Source organism: Brassica oleracea, chromosome C1, assembly GCF_000695525.1.
Source record: "Brassica oleracea var. oleracea cultivar TO1000 chromosome C1, BOL, whole genome shotgun sequence".
NCBI classification, from domain to species: domain Eukaryota; kingdom Viridiplantae; phylum Streptophyta; class Magnoliopsida; order Brassicales; family Brassicaceae; genus Brassica; species Brassica oleracea.
Genome location: NC_027748.1, coordinates 13,068,624 through 13,091,289, shown reverse-complemented (window position 1 = coordinate 13,091,289; position 22,666 = coordinate 13,068,624). Strand labels below are relative to the sequence as shown.

At 33.9% G+C, this 22,666-nt stretch overlaps 6 protein-coding genes across 9 annotated transcripts in view; 3 read left to right on the top strand and 3 right to left on the bottom strand.

Moving 5' to 3' along the window:
* Positions 1–2,219: 2,219 nt before the first annotated feature.
* LOC106313842 (mitochondrial substrate carrier family protein P) lies at positions 2,220–3,893 on the top strand (the record flags this gene model as incomplete). Its single annotated transcript, XM_013751765.1, is given in 5 exon segments — positions 2,220–2,373; positions 2,540–2,625; positions 2,702–2,909; positions 2,983–3,429; positions 3,515–3,893. Coding segments are annotated over 5 exon segments (1,005 nt in total). The 3' UTR covers positions 3,641–3,893.
* Positions 3,741–8,975, bottom strand: LOC106332051. The gene is made up of 4 exons (XM_013770513.1): positions 8,541–8,975; positions 5,385–5,603; positions 5,103–5,207; positions 3,741–4,982 (listed from the first exon to the last, which is right to left on the bottom strand). The coding sequence occupies exons 1-4, from the start codon at positions 8,973–8,975 to the stop codon at positions 3,969–3,971; spliced, it is 1,773 nt and encodes a 590-aa protein (XP_013625967.1). The 3' UTR covers positions 3,741–3,968.
* Positions 8,976–12,174: 3,199 nt separating this feature from the next.
* On the top strand, positions 12,175–13,958 carry LOC106313832 (F-box/LRR-repeat protein At3g26922-like). Its single transcript, XM_013751754.1, has 4 exons — positions 12,175–12,256; positions 12,384–13,260; positions 13,427–13,564; positions 13,649–13,958. Exons 1-4 carry the CDS (start codon positions 12,246–12,248, stop codon positions 13,934–13,936), a joined length of 1,314 nt encoding a protein of 437 aa, XP_013607208.1. The 5' UTR covers positions 12,175–12,245; the 3' UTR covers positions 13,937–13,958.
* LOC106313852 (thioredoxin-like 2-1, chloroplastic) lies at positions 13,953–15,335 on the bottom strand. The gene is made up of 4 exons (XM_013751777.1): positions 15,096–15,335; positions 14,633–14,815; positions 14,394–14,558; positions 13,953–14,313 (listed from the first exon to the last, which is right to left on the bottom strand). The coding sequence occupies exons 1-4, from the start codon at positions 15,294–15,296 to the stop codon at positions 14,209–14,211; spliced, it is 654 nt and encodes a 217-aa protein (XP_013607231.1). The 5' UTR covers positions 15,297–15,335; the 3' UTR covers positions 13,953–14,208.
* A 296-nt stretch (positions 15,336–15,631) lies between these two features.
* Positions 15,632–18,224, bottom strand: LOC106312371 (putative GATA transcription factor 22). 2 transcript variants are annotated; one of them, XM_013749880.1, is made up of 4 exons: positions 17,860–18,224; positions 17,359–17,730; positions 16,543–16,798; positions 15,632–15,917 (listed from the first exon to the last, which is right to left on the bottom strand). In XM_013749880.1, exons 1-4 carry the CDS (start codon positions 18,136–18,138, stop codon positions 15,892–15,894), a joined length of 933 nt encoding a protein of 310 aa, XP_013605334.1. In that variant the 5' UTR covers positions 18,139–18,224; the 3' UTR covers positions 15,632–15,891. The 2 variants fall into 2 exon arrangements, with proteins under 2 accessions (XP_013605334.1, XP_013605327.1); XM_013749873.1 differs by lacking the exon at positions 15,632–15,917 and having other exon boundaries at positions 16,019–16,798.
* Positions 18,225–20,100: 1,876 nt separating this feature from the next.
* The window catches only part of LOC106312346 (beta-galactosidase 12), an 11,695-nt gene continuing 9,129 nt past the window's right edge, over positions 20,101–22,666 (top strand). For 2 of the 3 annotated variants that reach the window (XM_013749836.1, XM_013749845.1), the window contains exons 1-2: positions 20,101–20,225; positions 20,317–20,450. In XM_013749836.1, coding sequence (XP_013605290.1) covers positions 20,349–20,450 — 102 coding nt within the window. In that variant the 5' untranslated portion in view covers positions 20,101–20,225; positions 20,317–20,348. Of the gene's footprint in view, positions 20,226–20,316; positions 20,451–22,666 lie in introns of those variants that run through there. The other variant, XM_013749862.1, reaches the window with a different exon arrangement.

Genomic DNA, 22,666 nt, shown 5'->3' with positions numbered 1-22,666 from the left:
TAATGAGGGAATACTTCATGGCTTCCAAGCTTGACTTGTTCCATATGGTCAAGCTTGAGGGGGAGTGTTGACATGAAGCAGAAACAAGCTGCCAGACTTGAGAAGTTAGTTAGAGACTTATAAGGTTTTATAAGGCTTTATAAGGTACCTATTGAAGAGAAGAAGAAGAGAAAAGAAGACTCTTGAAGATATTTTTTTTAAACAATGAATATTGTATTATATTGTGTATGAGACAACTTGTTTTTAAATGTTTGTACTCAGATCCACAATTAAATCAATGAAAATATTTTCCTCATTCTTTCTCTCTTTCTCTCTCTCTCAAATACAAACATTACGCTCTCTCTTGTTCATCCTGTTCTTCATTTTCTCTCATTAACTAGCTAGTACCGTTTTTAGGATCTTCAATCATTGTCGAATAATGCGTGAATGGGCATCAAGATATGTGCGTATATATCATGAACCAACATAGCTAATAGCTTCCACTTGACACAGATTCTCATGCACAAAATATATATAATATAAAAGAAGAAAAACAAAAAATTAAATAAAACAAATGTAAGAAGAGATAATACGACAGTCTGTTCGATTCATATGCTAATACACACATGTAAATGTATAATCTACTTATTTAGATGACCATTTGGTTAATTCTGTTGATATTAACCTTCACAAATGATAAGAATAACCAAATAGACATTCATAGTATAAATAGTCAAATAATCGGTTAAATGTTTTTCAACCATGATTTTAATTTGTGGCATTTACATAGGCTCATAGCTAACGTTTGTTTTATGTGAATTCCAGTAATATGATAACGAAAGAAGTAAACTAAACACCTACGATATATTACTGTCCGGTTTCAATCAAGAGAGCAACTCCAGTTTCCCAATTAGGTCTAAACGTCCGTTATATACACAGGCAAATAAAGCAAATGTGATTGATTAAAATTGTTGCTACGCGTGCAAGTGTGCAACTTAGTTATTAATGTTCAAGTTGCTTTTTTCTGATTTATTGACTGATAATCTTTACAGTAACCTGATATGATACTTTAACAAACATGTGTCTTGGAGCATTTCTTTACACACAAGGTTGCAGGTTATAGGTTTTACGTATACTTCTTCATATACGCTGGACTCAAACAATAATCTATACATAATAAAGAAAGGGGACTACGTTCATGGAGGTCTCTCTCTCTCAATGAAATAACAGTATGGCTTCTATATATATATAGGTCAAAGTGATGTGAGGTCAGGAGCATAGACAGGGGCAAATCTTGAACATATTATAACTGGGTGCATATATCAGTACATATACAAATTAGAAGGACAACATCACAAATGTACGGAATTAAGAGGGCATAATAAAATTTTCAATGGGTGCACAATTGTGTTTTGGTTAAAATTATGGCAAAATTTAAACAAAATTATGTACAAAACCTGTTTTAAAAAGAAAAGAGTGGGTGCACTTGCACCCTTAGTCCCTTACCTATATTTGCCACTAGGCACTATAAGCATAGATCAAAAATAATTATATGTGTTACAACTTACAAAGATGAATTACTTCTGAGCTATATATATATATATATAGAAGCCATCGCTGGCGGAGGCAGAATTATATTTTAGAGGGGTCAATATGATAACAAATGTATTTTGCAAAGGTCAATAGGTTACATTCGTCATATTTTTCTTTAGAAATACAAGTAAAATTTTTTTTGCAAAAATTGACATGGGTCAATTGAACCCCCTGATTGTACACTGGCTTAGCCATACTGTGTGAGTGGGTTTGATCTTTCCTGAACATAATAAACCTGGAAAGCCCTTTAGAATTATATGGATAAGAGTTTCCCAAAGTAGCATCTGTAATAAACGAAGTCCACATTGTCTACTACTTAGTGGCCGACTAATGGGCTAAATAGACCAAGCCCCGTTTCTCTCATTTTCGGACAACAAACAAACGTACTTTAAAACATGTTCGATTCTTGAAGTCATTATTGATTATAAAAAAAAGAAAAAAAGTAGAAACGAATAATAAAAAAAAGAAGTTAATAATAATTTAATTAACGGAGAACAATATTTGCATTAACTTGCCGGAGAAGGTGAGATTGAGAAAGAACAATTCTTCTTCTCCTTCTTCCTTCAACTGTTCAAAGATTCTTTGGGGGGAAGTAGATTCTTCTTCTCCTTCTTCCTTCAACCGCATCATTTCTCTCTCTCTCTCTCCCTCCACCTCTTTTCGATGGCTGAGGGCGAAGAGAAGAACGGAATTCTCGATTCGATGCCCGTGTTCGCTAAGGAGCTAATCGCCGGCGGCGTCACCGGCGGTATAGCTAAAACCGCCGTAGCTCCACTCGAGCGAATCAAGATTCTTTTCCAGGTATGATTATGAATGATTCCACCCAACTTTTCTGTTAAGAGTTAACTCGTCCCCTTGGCTCAGTTAGGTTTACCTGAGTCACCAACTCGGATTGAATCGCTTAGCTGCTGGGGTTTCTTTAATTCGCAATTGAGATCATCAAATCATTGTAATTGACGTTTCTCAGACAAGAAGGGACGAGTTTAAACGCATAGGACTCGTGGGATCCATCAACAAGATTGGCAAAACTGAGGGTTTAATGGGTTTCTATCGGTATGTACGTTGTCTTGAGTAGATTTATCTGAGGGCTCATTCAAGATTCTTAACTTTGTTTTCTTGATTTTTACAGTGGGAATGGTGCAAGTGTTGCTCGGATAGTTCCCTACGCTGCTCTTCACTACATGGCTTACGAGGAATACAGGAGATGGATCATCTTCGGCTTCCCCGACACTACTCGTGGACCGTTGCTTGATCTCGTTGCTGGATCGTTCGCTGGTGGCACTGCCGTTCTCTTCACTTACCCTCTTGACCTCGTCCGAACAAAGCTCGCTTATCAGGTAATCTCTGCTTCATACGTTGTATCCACTTATCACAATAAGTTATAAACTCATAGAGAGTTCAGCAGTGCAGGTTGTTGGTTCAGCAAAAGCACAAGCCAAAGCTGTTACTATCCCCATGGAACAATTCTTGTACACTGGAATCACCGATTGTTTCTCGAGGACGTACAGAGAATCTGGATTCCGTGGCCTATATCGCGGTGTAGCTCCTTCTCTGTATGGGATCTTCCCTTACGCTGGTTTGAAGTTCTACTTCTACGAGGAGATGAAACGCCACGTCCCTGCAGAGCATAAGAAAGACATTTCTTTGAAACTCGTTTGTGGATCGGTCGCTGGATTGCTTGGTCAGACGTTAACGTACCCTCTCGATGTTGTCAGGAGACAAATGCAGGTTGAGAGACTATACGCAGCGGCTAAGGAAGAAACGGTACGAAGAGGGACAATGCAGACGCTTGTCAAGATTGCTAGAGAAGAAGGTTGGAAGCAACTCTTCTCGGGGCTTAGCATCAATTACCTTAAGGTTTGACTGAGAGTTAGTTTCCCCGATCTGTCTTTGTTTTAAGATAATGGACTGATTATTAACATAACAAACTCTTTCTCTATAGGTTGTACCATCTGTGGCAATTGGATTCACGGTTTATGATGTAATGAAGCTGCACTTAAGAGTCCCGTCACGAGAGGAAACAGAGGCAGAAGATAGGACCACACGGAAAAGAAACACTTTAAGCTGATTCTAAGATCATCATCCATGATCTGATTCTTTGTGGTGCTTAATAACCACAGATTATTAGTTGGAAGTGTGTACATTCCATTTTTTTTCGCAGAGGGAAGTTAAAGCTGTGTTCCTCCAAATAAACAGTGTTAAAATTCCATTTGAAAACGATATGAATCATATATGTAGATATGTAATTTGCTTTGTAGCCTTTATGAAACTAAGAGAGACTCGATGTAATGATGAATAACAAAGAAGCTGCTTCTTATTTATAACTTGGTACCTACTTAGTTATTATGTGTAACTCATACACTTCTGTTAGCTAGGTGCTTACAATGCTTGCTTATTCAAGATGTGATTCGCATCCCCTTGTGCTCCTGGCATCTCTTCCGTCCTTTTACTGGAGGTTTCTCGCAGACCGATCCAGTGTACAGCTTTACGCCGCAGACTACTGTTGTTGACTTAACATTTTCAGATGATTTGTGGTCTAAAGCTTCATCTTTGTGCTGCCAACATCTTCTGGTTCCCTTAGGAGCGCTTCTTGTACAAGGCAAACCATTCTTCGTTGTAGCTTCACATGAAAGACTCTGACCTGGTTCCTCTTGGTTCGTTGAGCTTGTGCGTGTCTCGGGTTTGGACTTATCCTCTTTGAGGATTTTATCACGTTCTGTTGGGTTGAGCAGAAAAAAGAAGGCGTTGACTCGCATTCCCTTGTGATCCTCGCATCGTTTTCTCCCTGAAACAGGTTTGCTTCTGCAACGTACCATCTCAGGTAAAATCACTCCACAGATCTCCTCGGTCTCTTCTTCACACGGTGGTTTTTTAACAGGAGGGGCACATGTGATTCTCTGCCCTTTATGTTGTGTGCATCTCTTTCTTCCTGTGGCTGGAGCTGTCAAGCAAGTAGTACCATCTTCTTGTAGGACTCCACAAACAGAAGCAGAATCAGACCCATCAACAATATCATCATGTCTCTCTAAAACGGGTTGAGGTCTGGGCCGACTGAGTCTAAGCACCGATGATGCGTGAACACTATTAGTATTATTCTCCTCAGCTTCCACACGGCTGACATCTCTCTCTTCTTCAAAACCATGCTTCTTGTCGTTGCTTCTGCTGCCAGTTTTCTTCTGAGTAATCGTTTGAGACGCATTGTCTCCAAGTTTCTTAAGCAAGGGAACAGGTCTACCGTAAGACCTTAGCCGAGTTCTAATGCTTTCGGTTTGACCATGAGAAATGTCATCTGCGTCATGAATGTTGACAGCTACACCAAGACCCTGGATAGATTCTTGAACTCTGTATCTACCTACAAAGTCTTTTCCCACTCTCAAATCTTCCCTGTTACCCTTGGCTCCTGTCAGAATCTGTGTTCGGTAAGAGAAAGAGATTAGCTTGATGATACACGTGGGACTTAAAGCATCTAGTTAACTGATATCCAACAAGAATACAAGTAGAAATGTGATGAAAGAAGATAAAGGTGTGACCTTTGGAGCCAAATCTCGAGAGATTAAGGAGTAGTCAGCTACAGTCCTCCGTAATTCAGCAGTTTCTGAAAAGGGTTTAGGCAGAAGCATGGATCGGGCAAAACCCTGGAAGGAAAAAACGTAGAAGCACAAATGATATCGCAAAGAATCATCGGAGATCTAACAAAGAAACGGTGGTAGTCGTTAAAAATGAAATCTTTAAATAAAATTCGAAGAAGCCTAAACTCCGAATCAGTGAGCTTCTTGAAACACGATAGGGGGATTCAGGAGGAGAGTGAGTACCTGCCATTTGGAAAAGACACCGTCGGGTTTATTTCGAACGTAATCGTCTCTCTTATACATGGTGACCACGACGGTTAAGGAAGCGGCGTCGCCGGTAACTGAACGGATTGGAATGGAGAATTTTACAGAAGTTTTTTTTTTCTTCTTTTTCAAATTTTGAAATTCTCGCGGCCACTGCAGAATACTCGAAGAAAGTGTGAGCAGATGATTGTTTGGATGCTTTTTAGATTTTGATTTTTGGTTTATGGTTTTTAGTTTTTAGATTTTGGTTTTTAGTTTTTGGTTTTTAGTTTTTGGTTTTTGATTTTGCAGTAGATTTTAGTTTTTGAAAAAACATGAACGGTGATTTTGGTTTCTAACTTTTGATTTTTGTTTTTACAAAATAGTAAAATATTTATCTAAAATTTCTGATTTTTGATTTTTGTATAGTTTTAGTTTTTAGAAAACTTGAAGGATTATTTTTGTTTGAGTTGAAATAAAAATTAATAGTAAAATATTACTTACAAAATAATACAAAATATTACCACCTAAAAATAAATTTATTTTATAAGAGAAAATAATGCGAGCTAGATAGATGAATCACAATTCTGATATATATATGACAACATAATTAATGCAGTTCAAAAATGAAAATACATAATTAAAAAGAAAAAAAATAGTTATATTTTTAAAATATTTTATAAATCAAATATTATAAATAAAAATATCAATAGCTAGTTTATTTAAATATACTAAATAAAATTTAAATGTATTTTTATAAGTTCAGGAAACTGTATAAAATTATAAATATATTTTGAATTCGGAATTTAAAAATTTATTATCCTTTTGGTTTCTCAAAAATTTGATTAATGATTTTTTGGTCTGATATTAAAAAAAAGTAATTTAGAAGTTTATTTCTTGTTTAAAAAAATTACTAAAAGAATATATCACGAATTTTAATAAATAGTACCAATAGTAAGAAAATGAATCTTACTAGACCTTTTTTGTTTACAGTAATTATCATTTTTGCTTTTTTCTTATATTAAAATATAAATAAAATAAAAAAATTGGAAACCCACCGTAGGATAAGAAAAAAAAACTATGAAAACTTGGTTTTTGGTTTTTGTGTTAAAAAAACAGTTATTTGCAAAACCTAGTTTCCCTACATTTTAGGGAATCTATTCTTTTAAATTTTTGATTAGTTGCAAAATGGTTTTTGGAAAAACAAAAACAAAAACTAATCCAAAAACTACAAACAATCAACTTCTTATTAGTATAGCATTATTAGTTGACTCCCATAAATTATAATTAATATCAATATAAAACTATTTTTTAAAATTTTCAGAAATACATGTTTTTCATTCGAAAAACTTTTAAAACTTTAGATTTTTGTACTTAACTTAAAATACTATAATTTATATTTATATTTCATGTCTTTAATAAACCATTGGAATTTTTTTAATAAGGCTCAGAGCATGTTTATTGCAAAAACCCACTTAGGAGTTTTTAGTGAATTTTTAATTCTTAAAAATGAGATAAGATACACTTAATTATAGTGGTTTATTGGTAGTTTCTTATTAAGGTTCTTAACAATTAAAAAATATTAAACTAATTCTGACACATAAAATTTTAAACAAAGATTAAATTTATTTATTAAATAAAACAAAGTCAAACAATATATTTTAAACATAGATTTTAAAATGAATGAATACATAAAAACATAAAACACAAATATTACGAAAAATGAACGATAATAATTTCAAAGAGGCATCGAAACTCAGTTGTTGTCTTGATCACGTCCAAATTTGCGCTATATATGTTCAACCAAATCACCTTTCAGTTGTTGATGCACTTGTTTATCACGAATTCTAGTTCGAACACCCATCTGATTGGCGATATTTGTAGAGATATCTGTAAAAAAAATTGAGATCAACAGATTCTCAAATGTTTGATCAAATTGTTGATCAAAATATTGATCAAAAGTTTCATCAATTGATCCTTCAAAAGTGTTATGAGAAGAAGATGCCATATATGTTTTAAACTTTGTGAATAAATGAAGAACATATATGTTTCAAACTTTGTGAATAAATGAAGAACAAGGGGAGAATGGGAAGAAGAACAAGAAGATGAAACAATTTAAGAACAAGAACCAGAGGAGAATGAGAAGAAGAACAAGAAGATGATACGATTAAGATTGCAAGAACAAGAGGAGAATGGGAAAGAAACTTTGTCAATGTAACAATCGGTTCATAAAACTTAAATAGACACATTTGTGGCTTTACATTACACATGTGACTCTACAAAACTTGTGACAAACAAGGAAACAAAACTCTTGTGCATTTCAGGTCACAACACATGTGACTTACAAAACCCGTGAGACAGAAGCAAACCCGTGACACACAAGCATACAAAACTCTTGTGACTTTACACTACACATGTGAGTTTAGCAGCAACCCGTGACACACAAGCATACAAAACTCTTGTGACTTCGAGCCCCTGCTTCCACGTCTCTGTTGTCCGTGATTCTTCTCATGACACACAAGAATACAAGCGTTTGCTTCCAAGTCTCTCCTCACCTGTGTTACAAACTCTCATGAGAAGCCAACAAAGAGAACACAACAAGAACAACAAAGTGAACACAAACTCTTTGCATCACACTAGAATTACTCCAAAACATATATTGGAAAATAGATAGAGAGAAGGCTGAACCTGTATGAATGTGACATCGACAAAGTACTGATGCTTTCTCAGCCCATCATCAGAACAGGAACAAGAAGCTCTGCGTATGTTGATTCTCTAACCTTAAAATAACAGCAACATTCACAAGTTTAACCACAACAAAAAATATCCGATTGATGACATTACAGAAACATTCACAGGTTGAGAAACTTAAACTTCTTAAACACAAAGAGGAACTTTAATACTACTGAAATACTAAAAATCCATTACATGAGCAGAACAACTAACACAAACAGAAACTTAAACTTCGCGAAACACAAAGACAACAAACAGAAACTTGAACTTCTTAAACAGTTAACCATTGATGACATAAACTCAAACAAATAACAAGTCATTAATCAACTTCTTCTTTAGAGCTTCCTCAGCCTCAGACAGTGGTTCTTTTTTTTCAATTAGGCTGTCAAGCAGAGACATTTTCGAGAGTCTTTCTTTCATGACCAGATCCTGCTGTTTAATGGACCACATTGTCTGAAACTCAGACAGCCCCGTCCCCTCAAACGTCGTCTTCTTACCACGTCCTTTAGATGCCTTCACACCCAAGGGACGATTGGTGCCTTCATCAGCTTCAGAAGTCTTGCTTTCAGTGGCGTGAGAGGTTGATGATTGTGCACCATCGTCCAACTTCCTCTTTTTAGAGCTTCCATCTTGCTTTGAGCTTGAAAGATCACACCATTTCTGTTCGTTTCGCAGCTCTATCCATGCATGCTCAAGGGTGAACTTCTTCTTATAGTTGTTGTAGAAGATCTCATGCGCTCTTTTGAGAACATCAGTCTCATTTTGTCCGCTGGTCTTCTTCCTGGTTGCAGCTTCATAGGAGCCACAGAACTTGCAGACGAGGTCGTTGATCTTCTGCCACCTTTGCTTACAGTGCATCGGCTCTCTCTCTGTTTGCACCCTGGAACCTTCTGGCTAGCCGCAAAGTAGGCTGCAATTCTCTTCCAGAATGCACCTGATCTTTGCTCATTTGCCACCACATGATCTTTGCTCGTATTAAGCCATGAGCTGATGAGCACAATGTCATCTGAAGGAGTACATTTCCTGCGTTCTCTACGCTCAAGAGGAGTCTCTTCACCGAAGTTGCAATCTTCACTACGGTGAGTTACAGAAAAAGGAAGTTGTGATGCACTGAAGACACTTTCTTGTTGACTTTGAAGAAGATCAACAAAATTTGAACCACTCGAAAATGGTTTATAATCCATATCCCCTAGTGTTAAAGACGAGAGAAAGAGAAGAATAAGAAGAGGAATGTATGTGTTTAGATGGAAGAGAAGAACAAGAGGAAGGAATGCATTTAGAGGGAAGAGATCGTCAATGTTAAATATAAAATAAGAAAAAAGAAGAAGAACTTGACATATATCTAACAACCATTGACTTCATCACACCGCACCAAATAGATTAGACATATATCTAACCCATTCATCACTCTACACCATCCACTACACTCTAACCATAAGTTCTATTTAATTCTAACACAACCATACACTAACCTTAACATTTATTACACCATCTACTTCAATTCAAAGAAGAGAAATTTGGATTTACCTTTACATGTACAGAACGTGAGCAGAGCAGCTTGTCCTCTCCTCGGAACTGTCCTCTCCTCGGAACCATTGTACCTTCAAACCTTTTGTTTCACAATCCAACAACAATGTCAGTAACTAAAAGCAAAACTCAATTGAAAGAATCAAAACGTTCCTTCTGAATTAGCCTTACGTAATTGTTTCTCCACGAGCTGTAAACATTGAAGTTCTTCCATGTGAAGAAAGAAAGAATCTCTCCACTAACTTGCTTCGGTTCCTTCTTGATCCCTTTGCTAACAACGAACGTCTTTCTCACTAGCTGAAACAAATGTCTCAACTTTTAAAATCGAGCTTAAGTCTCAACCTTTAGAATCGAGCTTAAGAAATTACGAACCTTTGATTTAACAGACCGTTTAGACCAAATCCCTGGCGTTGCGAGAGACGAGAAAGACGATGATGGAGAATACAGAGAGATCGGAGAATTTGGCGGTGCGGTGTCTTTGCTTTTTTTGAGAGAAGAAATCAAACCGCCTAACCGGCTAAATTTTAAAATTGAGTCAAACAATCGATTCAAACACGAAGGACCAGAATCAAAGACATGCAAAAATTAAAAATTAAAAACAAAATTGAGTTTACCTTTCGATTGCAATCAGCAGCAACCGCCGCTTCTAATCGTCGGGGAGAGCCACAGATTTTCCCCGTCGACGATAGCCACCGTAATTCTTCGAGGATAGCCACCGAGATTCGTCGAGGGGAGCCACCGAGAATCGACGACGACAGCCACCGATATTATTTGTCGCAGAGAGTAACGGAGATTCTTCCTCGACGAGAGCCACCGACGCTCAGACATCGACGAGAACCACCGACGAGATTCATCCTCCATGCGATCTCATCTTTCCTTAGTCGAAGAGAGAAAGAACAGAAAGACAAACGGTTCAGCTTTTCTTTTGTCTCAAAACACGTATCCTCTCACCACTCAACACGTGTCCCACAAGAGTCGGATCTTTCAACTTTTAATTAAGACTCGCTTCTTAAGTAAATCCCTATTTTCCATTTAATTTAATTGCATTTAACACTAAGAACCATACTTAAGGATCTGCAATAAATATGCTCTAATATATTATGTACAATATTATAAATTATGAAAATTTTACATATATGATTCTCGTCAATTTATGATTCACGTCTATTTCTACCATCTCGAACCACATCTATACTATTAAAGCAGAATTCCTATTAGAATTCTGTCATTGGTTTTCAATTTATTTACAATGTCATGTCATTCTTTATTTTTAAGATTTTTTGATTAATTTCTCCCATTAAATAAGGAAACAAATCTTTTGAAAATAATTTTGTTTACGTATACAAGTTTATTAAATAATGGCACAAAAAATTAAAACACTTCGTAAACATAAAGGTAAATTAAGAAAAAGAGACCATAATATTTTTTTGGTATATTAATCAAAAAAGGTAGAGATAAAAATTTATTCTGATAATTTATTTTGAATTTATTTTTATATATACTTATAGATTGTTTCATCTAAAGTCAGATTCACTCACACGAATTTTTTAAAAAAAAAATCATCAATAGATTATGGGTTATCACATCTTAGTTTGATCATTAAATAAATCAAGACCAATGCAAAACAGAAAAATAAACGAATATTTTTTTTATCAATCAAATTTTACGTATGCGATTTGAAGTGTTTCTATAACACAAAGAACTTCTCTTTAAATCCAACATCTAGGCTCCATCTATTAACAAATTACAATTATAATTTATCTTTTTTCTTATAACATATACAATCATCTCAATTATAGGCCTTTTATCAAAAAAATCATCGTAATTATAAATGTAAATAGGTTACACATATTTTAAATACACATATGTCTTTTCAGTAAAAAATATATCTTTTTAATAGAATTTCTAAAAATAAATAAATCTCGAGCTTTATCAAAATCTAGTTACTACATTACAAAGATAGACATCTGACGGTTTTAGTTAAATGTTGCAGATTTTTGTGAGAACTCATTTTTGTAAACATTTTTATTTTAATTTGCATAATTAGTTAATAGATTAAATTTTTCAAGATTCAAAATCCTAATTTTCTAATCTAAAATATTAATGACATCAGTCAGATTAGTGGAATAAAGAATTTCTACAAAGTGTTAATATATTATGAGTTTAATTGACCACAATAAAATTTTGGACTGTTTAAATTGAGATTTAGAACGATATTGATTGCAATTTTGTAAAAAAAAATATTAAAGGATAATTATTTTAGAAAATCATATTGAATTAAATGAAAACACAGAAAATTATATTGAGAGATAACATTGAATTTAATAGCAATTAATGATTTAAAATAAATATATTTATTTTGGGATTTTTATTTGATTACTTGTGATTTTTTTCCATAACATGCTGTTTTATAATTAAAAAAAAACTTTAGATGTCTAGTTTATCAAATAGAGAGGTATTAGATGATCTAACTTTTGTCACTTTAAACTTTTTGTATAATATGTTTATCTACCTTAAGTAAGCTGCCTCCATTCAATCCCAAAAAACAAATAAAAAGAAATCAGAGAAAGCTAGCTAGGGTTTCTTCAAGTCACAACCGCCATGAACCCAAAGTAAGTTCTTTCCGAGTCTCTCTACACGCGTTCTAGTTTTCCTTACACTTCCAATCATCCGACCAAAGTCGTATGATATCATCTTCGATTTTACATATATCGTCTTTAATTAATGTTTCCGTACCAGTTTTAGTCGTAGACACTCCAACAAGAAACGAAGACGGGTTGATGAGAAAGCAGATAAGATCAGTGACTTGCCCGATGCTTTGTTGCTTCTGATATTGTCCTTGATCCCAACAGTAGATGTCGTAAGGACTTGTGTTTTGTCGAAGCGATGGACATCTCTTTGGGAACATGTGCCTAAACTCGACTATAGTTACAAGACTGATAAAAAAATGTCACACCAATTTGTTCATAGGTTCTTGATATCACGTAAGCCGTGTCTTCTAGAGAGTATGCGACTTATCGTTGGATCAGATTGTGAGGGTATTAATGTCCCCATATGGATTAAGTATGCAGTTGAACATGGTTTGCGTGAACTAGAACTCGATCCTTACTCGGAAAAAGGAAATATCCGATTACCAACTAGCATCTACGCTTGTAAAACACTCGAGGTCTTGACGCTTAAGTACTGTGTTCACGTAGATGTTCCTAACACTCCTGTTTGTTTCAAGTCCCTCAAGATCCTAAACCTTCAACTTGTGCACTTCAAGAACGCTGAGTCAGTACGTAGGCTTTTCTCAAGCTGCCCAAATCTTGAAAAATTGGATGTTAAACGATATGTGGACAATGTGGTAAACTTCACTATCGAAGTACCATCTTTAAAGAGTTTAACAATACATGATTGTAGCGATGGAGATGGTCGAAGAGGGTATGTGATAAATGCTCCTTCTTTGAAATACTTTTCAATTAAAGGAATGAAAGATTATGAGTTTTCTATTGAGAATATGCCGGAGCTTAGAGAGGCAAAGATTATTGATGTTTTTGATATAAATACTGAGAAGATTCTCCGACCTCTTGCCTCATCAGTCAAACGTCTCTCGTTGTCTTTATCACCTTTGGAGGTACATTAATGTATTCTTAAGATTCAATTCTTTTGTAGTTCAACTCTTTCACTTTTGAAAATTAATCTGTGATTTTGGAGGGCATAAACATTGTAAGAACTTTAATAAAACCAATATTTATTGGACTCTGTCACAATTTAACATTTTTTGTTTGCTTGTACCGCAGACTAGGTACGCTGATAGTATTGTCCTTAGCCAGCTTGTATATTTGAAGCTAAGTACAAGTAAAATCGAGTGGTGGAATCTACTTATGGTTTTGCTATTGAATTCTTCTAAACTACAAGTCCTCAAGCTCACGAGAGATGTAAGAAACTTACTTAAACTTTGCGTTACTTTCTGGGTTAACTTTGATGAGTCTAAAACACTTGTGTTCTTGATTTGCTCACAGGAGCCCAAGAAAAGTCATACGGGGCGCATGTCTAACCCACAATTTTACAAACCGGTTAATGTTCCACCTTGTTTGTTATTCTGCCTACAAAGACTCGAGTGGGAAAGATACAATGGACTACATGACGAAGAGAGACAAATTGCAATGTATATCCTAACGAATGCGAAACATTTGAAGGAAGCAAGATTTTCGACGAAAAACAGTGATATGAAAGAGAAATTTGAGATGCTAAAGGTGTTAGCTCGGGAGCCCAGGGCCTCACCTTCATGTCAGTTTTTCTTTGAGTAAAAGTACAAGAGGTTTATTAGATGAGATGCAACTCATGCAATTTCATCCAAGTATAATAATATGTTGTATCCTTTCATACATTAGTTCAAACTTTTGGGATCACATACCAGTGGTTTTGTAAAACAAAATGTTTCTTTCTTACTAGACTTTTTTGACTTTCTAATATCTACACAAGTTATGATGCAGCAAATGCAAATGGCAGTTAACAAATATATATACATTGAAACCATCAAATAAAAAAAACTGTTCAATTAGAACCAGACATTGGTTGATTATAGGCTTGAAGTTGAATCTTCAATTTGCTCAGAAACCGAAGAAGAGTGGTCACTGCTAATTCCTACATTATGTCTCTCTATAGCATCTCTGAGTTTCTTGAACTGCATATATGTTTCCAGAAGCTTATTACACTTGGAGGATATGCAAGTAGACTGTGATGCAATGGCTAAGAGGAGCAAACCTTGGCAAGAGAGCAGGAGAAAGAATCGACTTGGCCATCCGAGCCGCGGTATAAGTGGAAGTATGGTAACACCTTGACGTTCAAGCTTTTGCAGAGTGACTTGTTCTCGTCAAAGTTTATTTTAAGGAACAAGATCTCAGGGTGTTCTTCCGCTGTTTTGCATAGCTGAAAAAAAAACAAGAAAAAAGGTTTCAACCTTTTTTGCTTCAAAGATGAAACGAGAGATGATTCAGCTTTACCTTTGGGAACATTGCTCGGCAAGAGCCACACCAAGTTCCATAAAAATCGACGATAACTAATCTATCTCCCGCATCTTTCAAAGCGTTCAGAAACTGTTCGGTTGAGGTGATGTCGATCATGTTCGGTCCTGCTTTCTTCTCCCACCATTTTGGCTGTTCTGTTTCAGCAGCTAAAGCTTGTACCTATCCCCCACAACGCACAACAATGTTTTCACCTCTTAGCTACAAACACAATAACACTTCAAAGTGATACAGTGTCTACTTAGACACACGACTGATGTAATCATTACATATCTCCCCAAATAAGACCACATCAATAGTAATCTCAATCGAATGGCACTAGAGAACCCTAATTCCTGATCGACTACAACTGACAGAAGCTTTAGCTGATTCTGAAACATGGGTTCTCTAGTTTCGGACATAAACTTGAAACCCAGCACAAAAAGTTACGGAATTGAATTACCTTTATAGAGAGAGACTGCTTCCTTGATGATGAGAAAAATAGATTTGAAGAAGACGAAGGAAGAGAGGACGAGGTTGAGAATGATAGACCGTAGGGTCTTTTGCATGAGTTCAGTAAGGGTATGATTCGGATTTGTGGAGATATCGGAGTACGAGTAGATGAGGAAGCGTAAAGCGATCGAAAAGATGTCGGAGGAGACATGAATCGCGCAAAGTGAAAGACTTTCGCCTTTTTTTTTCACTTCTGTTTCGCTTTTTAATTTTATTTTTTCCGTTGAAGATACAGTTGGCTTTCAGTCCCCGACCATCAAATTTGTTTCAAAATAACCCATTTAGTTCTAAAGAGTTTTACAATTCTTCCAGTGTTCTGTTTTATTGCTTTTGTATCCAGGGGACTTGAGATAATAGTTTATAAAGAAATTCAAAATGCTAAAGTAACACCACTGTGAAAGGATCACAACAACAAAAATTGAAGAGAGCAGACACACAGGCTGGTTCAAGTGCAATTACAATTTACAATGTGTCACACACACCACATAGGAAACAAGGAATCTGGAATAGGTTAGATGATAAGAAGCATGGGGAAATTTAAAGGCCGGCATTCGATTGAAATAGTTGAATGTTCTTCCTTGATGGTATAGTTATTATTAGATACAACACGTGAACTTGAAACATCATAATATAACCAAGCGCTCGTAGCTTGGTGGTAAAGTAGGTACAGCTGTACTGTCCGCCACCCGGGTTCGAGCCTTGGCCACAACGGATTTAACATCCCTTCCGTTGGGGCGCTGGACCCCTTACGGGGAGATAGTTGGGAATGTAACTGCTCAGATACCAGAGTTATAAAAAAAAAAAAAACATCATAATTAAACAGAATATTCTGGCCTCTAAAGAAAATTTTAAAAAATCAAAGTTGAGTTTCTTAAAACGAATAGTAGTTTATGGATTTATATTTTAATGTTAAACAGCAAAGAAAATCGTTTTACAACTTGACGAGATACATATAGAGAGATAAATTAATGTAACTCTTTGCTAAATTCCCATATTTAAAAACAAATGATAAAAGTGAAAATCAAGAACAGCAACATTATCGGAATTATACGAAGCTCCATACATAATATTCTCACTATTAGAAACTATTAAACCCCACAAAGTTGAGCTGACTGATACTAACATAAAAAAATTTAATCACGTATATGACGGATTATGGTATAGTTTATAAGAATAATTCCATGATTTCTTAAAGAAGGGTGATGTTTAATAATAAAAGGATCACCCGTGAACCATTCCGTACGATAAAGCCATTAGTAAAATGGCAGCATCCTTCTCATCTTGAGGGAAAACTTGCTGATAAGCTGAGCTTTTGCTCAAGATCATCGCTAGATCATCATAATAAAACTTGTTTGAAGAGGAAGATGTCGAGGAAGATCTCGACATAGTGGACTTGCCTTGAGTCTCGGCTGCTGTGCGCTCCATCACCGATATTGCCTCCTCCACCGATGTACTCATGCTCTTACATTTCTTTACCTTTGAAGCCAAAGAAGAATAGAGGTTGCTAACTTCATTTGATCTTTTGTACTTGCTTTGCATCTTCTTTTTCAGGAGGGGTGGTGACAAGTACTCAGAGTTTGTGGTTGCGGCTGCAGCTGCCATAGCAGCCTGCCTCGCCTTCCTTTGCCTTATCCCACACGCATTACATAGAGACTGTAATAACAAAACCAACATGAGCATTAATTAGTTAATTAATTCCCATTAATCATATTGCGAGAGAAAACTTCTAGAAGGTACCTTCCGTTTCATAAAGTTACATATTCTAGAGAAAAAATTTGTTTCAAAAATATTTTTTTTTTACATTTTCAATGCATGTTTTATTAATTAATTGTAAACTTCAAAAAATTTAACTGCACTTATTAAATTTTTATTGACTTAAAATTATGGAAAAAATATAATCACAAAAAATTATACACATTTAATGTGTTTTATTAAAATGTATGAAAATTTTAAAATATGCAACATTTTGAAACGGATGAAATATTATTTAAAGGATTTTGTTAAAGCTACTCAGAATTACTACCTAAAATCTATATAGCAAACTGGATGATTTCTGTTAGTGATTTAATAGATTTATGTTTCTTTTGATATTAATTATAAGTTTTTAAAAAGACATCAAATTTCTGAGAGAGCTTTTTTTTTTTGATTAATTTGTTTGTTTAATTTGTTTGAAATTAATTTGTTTAATTAATTAGTAATATTTGGTTGGTTACCTTGGGACCTCTCGGACCACTTCTCCAAAGAGGAGTCTTGGTCGTGTTACAATCGGAACAGATCCTAATCACGCCATTGTTGCTTCCGTTATAACCAGTCTCGTTGACTATATTGTACTGATTTGCCGAGATTTTCTTGAGATGATCATGGTCATCTCCTTCGAAATTTCTTTTGTTCATGGATTGGTCGTTATTAACGTGTTGTTTGTTGTTCTCAGTGGTGGTGATCATCGTCTTCCTCTTCATCAATTTCACCTGTTCATGATCATGATGATTGTCTTTCTTCCGTTTCGTCAATTTTAGTCGTGCCTCCTTCTTTGGCACCACTTGATCGCTTGATGGTGATCCACTATTAGATACAAACTTCTTGGTCTGGAAATTTCATAAGATCATTGTAAAATAAATTGGTTAGTTAAATTTTCATATATAAATACTACACAATATATCTGGGGTCATCATCAAAAATATTGGTATATTTATCATTCACTTCAAATTTTATACCTCAAGTGATTGGGAGAGATGGGGATCAAGAAAACCTTGAAAAGTGTTGTTGTTGTACCCAACATGTATTTGATCTTGGTGAGAATTGATAAAGAAAGAGAGGTGGGAAAGAGATGATGGAGTCAAAGAAGATGATGAAGAAGAGAGATTAGAAGGAGCTAAATGATCATCATCATGATGATGCTGGTTATGATGAAGAGAGGATCCAAGATGAGAGAAAAAAGGTTGGTCGATTTGATCTTCATTGAGATCTATAGTGTAATGAAAACTCGAACCCATGATCAAAAGAGATCAGTGAACAAAAGAGAAGGAAGAAGAGAGACTCGGAGAGATCAGGTACAAGCAAAGAAGTATCCAAGCTATACTCTAATTTACCCTTTTTAAAGGCAATACACCACGTACGAGCCAAAAACAAATAATTATATGTATATGTATATACTTATTTTTATTTTTATTTTTTTGTTCAAATATATGTATATACTTTTATATGCATCAACTTACACTAGTAGAATTTAGAAGAATTGAGAAGATATGGATAAAACTGTTATTTATAATATGTATATTTTGTGAACCATGTTTAATTAAGATGATATGAATTTAGTATATGCATAAAACGGAATAAGTTATCTAGCAAAGAAATACAGATCCAGACACTTTCTATCATTTTCAACGTGTTGGCTTAGCTAATATGCATGCTTTCAAACTTATAACAGCTTTGATGAAAATACTAAATATATGTTTTAACTTTCTTTACTTTGAGTTCAATATCTGTAATTAAATAAACGATACCTCCATCACGATTGATCAGTAATTTAATATATAGCAATAGTATATAAACAAAAAGGAGGAGCTTCACAAGAGTTACAATGAATTCTGTATGCCTATTAAAAAATTTCGGTGTTTAATTTAACTATTACATATATATATATATATATATTATATCATATATAGTCCGAGCTTACAGTTAAATATATATACCATGCATGCACAAAGTATGGTATATCTGTAACACGTGATCTTTCCGCGGGGATGTGATTTATCAATAATCATTTTTAGAGAGAGAATAAAAGAGATAGGTTGAGAATGGCAAAGGCAGAAAACAACCCCACCTTAGTATTCGCCAAAACCATTCAATAACTTCTGATCAAATTTTACAGGTCAATTAGGACCCTCTCCGCATAATTTTATTGTCTCGTTGTATTTTCAATTTCATGAGTCTACTAGCTACTACATGTTCTAAAATTTGTATAGTACCTATTTGATTATGAAATTTTGTTTTACGTCCGGATGAAACTGAACTGATCATAGAATATCTTTTATCAAAAAAAAAAAAACTGAAGTGATCATCGTCTAGGACACGCCGTATATAAGATTTCATTGCGTTATACTCATGTTTCCAAATCTCATCATCGAAAGCTCTTGCATAATGAGCTTCAAGCATTCTTGTAAATGTCCGTGAGGATGAGGATGATTGAGATTGATCCGAAGAAGATACCTCTTAAGATTAAGGGCTTGATATATGATCATTTAATTTCGTTTGAAATTTAAAAGTGCGGACAAAGATCTCAATATCAAAAACCGGATCACAAACAAACAAAAGAAAATAAAAAGCAAGGATATTTCACCTTTCAAAGCTCCTTAGCTACAACTTGCTTTATGCATATACATCCAACTATAGCAGCTGTTAGCCCTCTCACATGCATGTCTACCTTTAATTTTTGTAAAGAAAAACTTTTGAATTTGGGTAAGTAAATGATAGTATAAAATAAACATTAAATTTAAAAGGAAAATTACGACTTCCTTTTGAGTGACTCACTTGCTTTTATCAGTGTTGTATATTACTTTCCAGGTTTCAAACGTCATTAACAAGTTAAAACAACAGAAAATCTTGATAAAGTAATTTAAATCGCCATCTATTTCAACTGGTGTCCATCAACTACTATAAGTTCTAGTTGCGCCCATTGAAACACATCTAAGGGCAACTTGGAAAACTACATGAAGAATAGAATCTGAATCACAATAAATGAAGTCAGAATCAGATAGATATGTATTTAGGAAGAAAACAGAAGTGGCATGAGAAAAATAAACGATAGAGAGATGGGATACGTATGCTGCATAGGGATCACAAACTCCAACAAGGCAACAAGTGACACTCTGAGAGGAACAACACACACATGACGTTGTACGTATATCTATAGATATGTGAATGTCAGAACAATTGGGGTCATGTCCAACGTTTTGGTACTTTTCACGACTTGTCTCTTTTTTTTGGTTTCTTATATATTAAAGATTTCCCAAAAGGGACCATTACCTCTCTGATCTTCACCACCGTATCATCTGTCTTGGGACACTTCTCTTTCTCTTCGGTATTGTCATCTAATCTTTACCTCACTATCACATATATTTTCATTCATTAATTAAACCGGATTTTCTAAGATTTGGTTCGCTATTGTCCAGAGTAATCTTTAACGTATAAGAGAAATGTGTGTATGTGGCGTAATACATCAAAGGATCATGAGTTTGGACTCTGTGTGAAGAAGGAACTTCGTCTTTTGATGCAGTTCTCTCCCAGTCATAGTCCACAAATTATGGTAAGAGAGAATATGTTTCCCAATATATACATAAATTAACTATCACAAATAACATATCAAGAAAATATGAACTAAAATATAATGTTTATATAATAATTTGGATTTAATATAAAATTTTCATACTTTGATAAATTATTAACCAAAAAGTTACAAACTTCGAATAAAATTTCCGTATGACTTAAGTGGATTTATGGGACTGTTGTGAATGCAAATAAAGTCTAATATTAGAAGTTTAGACAAATAATATTTATATAAATGGATGTTTTAACTCTTATTAGTACGAGATTTTTTGGAAAAGAATCCAAAATTAAATTCATGTTGACTTTGTCTCCGGGACCAAAGTGGACAATATCGTACTAATCGTTCGCATAAGAGTTGGACATGTGCTTAAAAAAATCCAACAACTCTTAAGAAAATGTGTCATATTTATGCAAAAAATAACAAAATAGGTCATATTTTCAAAATGATTACATAGTATAAAATTAAATTGCAAATCTTAAAATATTAAAGCCTAAATCCTAAAAAAATGAAACATTAAACCCCAAAAGCCAAACTCAGAAGTTCTAAACTCAGATGAATATAATAAATCTATACCGTAAACCAAAAAGACGTATTTGTTAATTTTTTCAATATTGTTCTAGTTTTTAAAAAAATTAAGCCATTTTTCTTCTTGTTCCATTTTACCACAACGATGAATAAAGAACAGTTATTAACATAGGAGCTAACCAAGTGGTGGTAGCCTAGCGACAATTTTTTTGGGTTTGGTGTGTATTCCACATTAGTCATGGGTTCGATTCTCTCTAAAACTAAATTATCATCAATTGGTCAGTCTGGACTTGGACTTCGGCCCAAGTAGTTTACATGATGGAGCTGGGGGATCGTAACAGATGATCAGAAAGTATTTTAAACACGGGTCAGATAGTGTGATAGTTCTGTGGCACTAAGTGTGTTTCTTCCGATGTCGACTGGATTATAAATAAACAAACATATGAGCTTTGTTAACAATTTTGACGATTCTTTATTTGCTACATACATTGGTTTATATTACTAAAAAGCGAAGAGTGATACTAACGGGCCTTAGAAGAAATTTGAGCCCGTTGGGACCATATTTGGATGGATAAATTCCAATCCCCTATATATTAATTAAAAATATTTGAAAAATTAAAACTTTAATTTTGTATTAATTAAAAAAAACTTCAAATCCTAGGTGACACTCTAAATGCTTTCTAAATTCTATTTCAAAGAATTATAGAACATCTAATATAAAGTATAGTTTAATCTAATGGTGTCACATTATTTTATAATTATATAACACTAGAGAACATTATATTAACCTAAAATATAGGAAGTGTGTATTCTTTCCTTAAATAAAAGTTACGGAATTACCTAATATGATTTACATATATATGGCAATTAATGATTATGAATAATAAAGATTTGATAACAATTTTTGCATCCTTCTTCATTTTTGTTTAAATATATATTATTAAAAAAAATTAAACAATCACATTAACCATATAATAAAAAAATTAGATTTTTTCTTATATGTTATATTTTTAATTTTTTAAAATGACTTTAAATTACAAAAAAGAAGAAACCTTATATGTTATATATATTTTTTTTAAATGACTTCTAATACAAAAATGAGGACACCTTATATGTTATATTTTTCTTATATGTTATATTTTTAATTTTTTAAAATGACTTTAAATTACAAAAAAGAAGAAACCTTATATGTTATATATATTTTTTTTAAATGACTTCTAATACAAAAATGAGGACACCTTATATGTTATATTTTTCTTATATGTTATATTTTTAATTTTTTAAAATGACTTTAAATTACAAAAAAGAAGAAACCTTATATGTTATATATATTTTTTTTAAATGACTTCTAATACAAAAATGAGGACACCTTATATGTTATATTTTTCTTATATGTTATATTTTGAATTTTTTTTAAACGACTTTAAATTACAAAAATATAAGTTTACCCTAAATAAACGACTAAAAACATTAAAATGACATGTATCAATTCGATGGTTGATTTGAAAGCTTTCAAAACCATATGCAAGATAAAATTAAAAATAATTTAACTGTGGAAACAATACTGTTAACTTTTTTCAAAAAAGTGTTCGATGAAAAAAATAAGGTTTTTATGTCATAATTTGTTTAATGTTCACTAGAGAACATTATATTAACCTAAAATATAAGAA

Excerpts from the sequence above, each read along its gene's own strand:
- LOC106332051 (XM_013770513.1), bottom strand. The coding sequence starts at position 8,975 with ATGCACTGTAAGCAAAGGTGGCAGAAGATCAACGACCTCGTCTGCAAG. Across the intron at positions 5,604-8,540 it reads CCATTAAACAGCAGGATCTG|CATCCAAACAATCATCTGCT; the intron begins GTCATGAAAGAA and ends AAATCTAAAAAG. Across the intron at positions 5,208-5,384 it reads GTGTCTTTTCCAAATGGCAG|GGTTTTGCCCGATCCATGCT; the intron begins GTACTCACTCTC and ends TTTTCCTTCCAG.
- LOC106313832 (XM_013751754.1), top strand. Across the intron at positions 13,261-13,426 it reads TGTCTTTATCACCTTTGGAG|ACTAGGTACGCTGATAGTAT; the intron begins GTACATTAATGT and ends CTTGTACCGCAG. Across the intron at positions 13,565-13,648 it reads TCCTCAAGCTCACGAGAGAT|GAGCCCAAGAAAAGTCATAC; the intron begins GTAAGAAACTTA and ends ATTTGCTCACAG.
- LOC106313852 (XM_013751777.1), bottom strand. The coding sequence starts at position 15,296 with ATGTCTCCTCCGACATCTTTTCGATCGCTTTACGCTTCCTCATCTACT. Across the intron at positions 14,816-15,095 it reads AGCAGTCTCTCTCTATAAAG|GTACAAGCTTTAGCTGCTGA; the intron begins GTAATTCAATTC and ends TGTGGGGGATAG. Across the intron at positions 14,559-14,632 it reads GCCGAGCAATGTTCCCAAAG|CTATGCAAAACAGCGGAAGA; the intron begins GTAAAGCTGAAT and ends TTTTTTTTTCAG.
- LOC106312371 (XM_013749873.1), bottom strand. The coding sequence starts at position 18,138 with ATGGGTTCGAGTTTTCATTACACTATAGATCTCAATGAAGATCAAATC. Across the intron at positions 17,731-17,859 it reads ATCTCTCCCAATCACTTGAG|ACCAAGAAGTTTGTATCTAA; the intron begins GTATAAAATTTG and ends TGAAATTTCCAG. Across the intron at positions 16,799-17,358 it reads GTGGTCCGAGAGGTCCCAAG|TCTCTATGTAATGCGTGTGG; the intron begins GTAACCAACCAA and ends TTGTTATTACAG.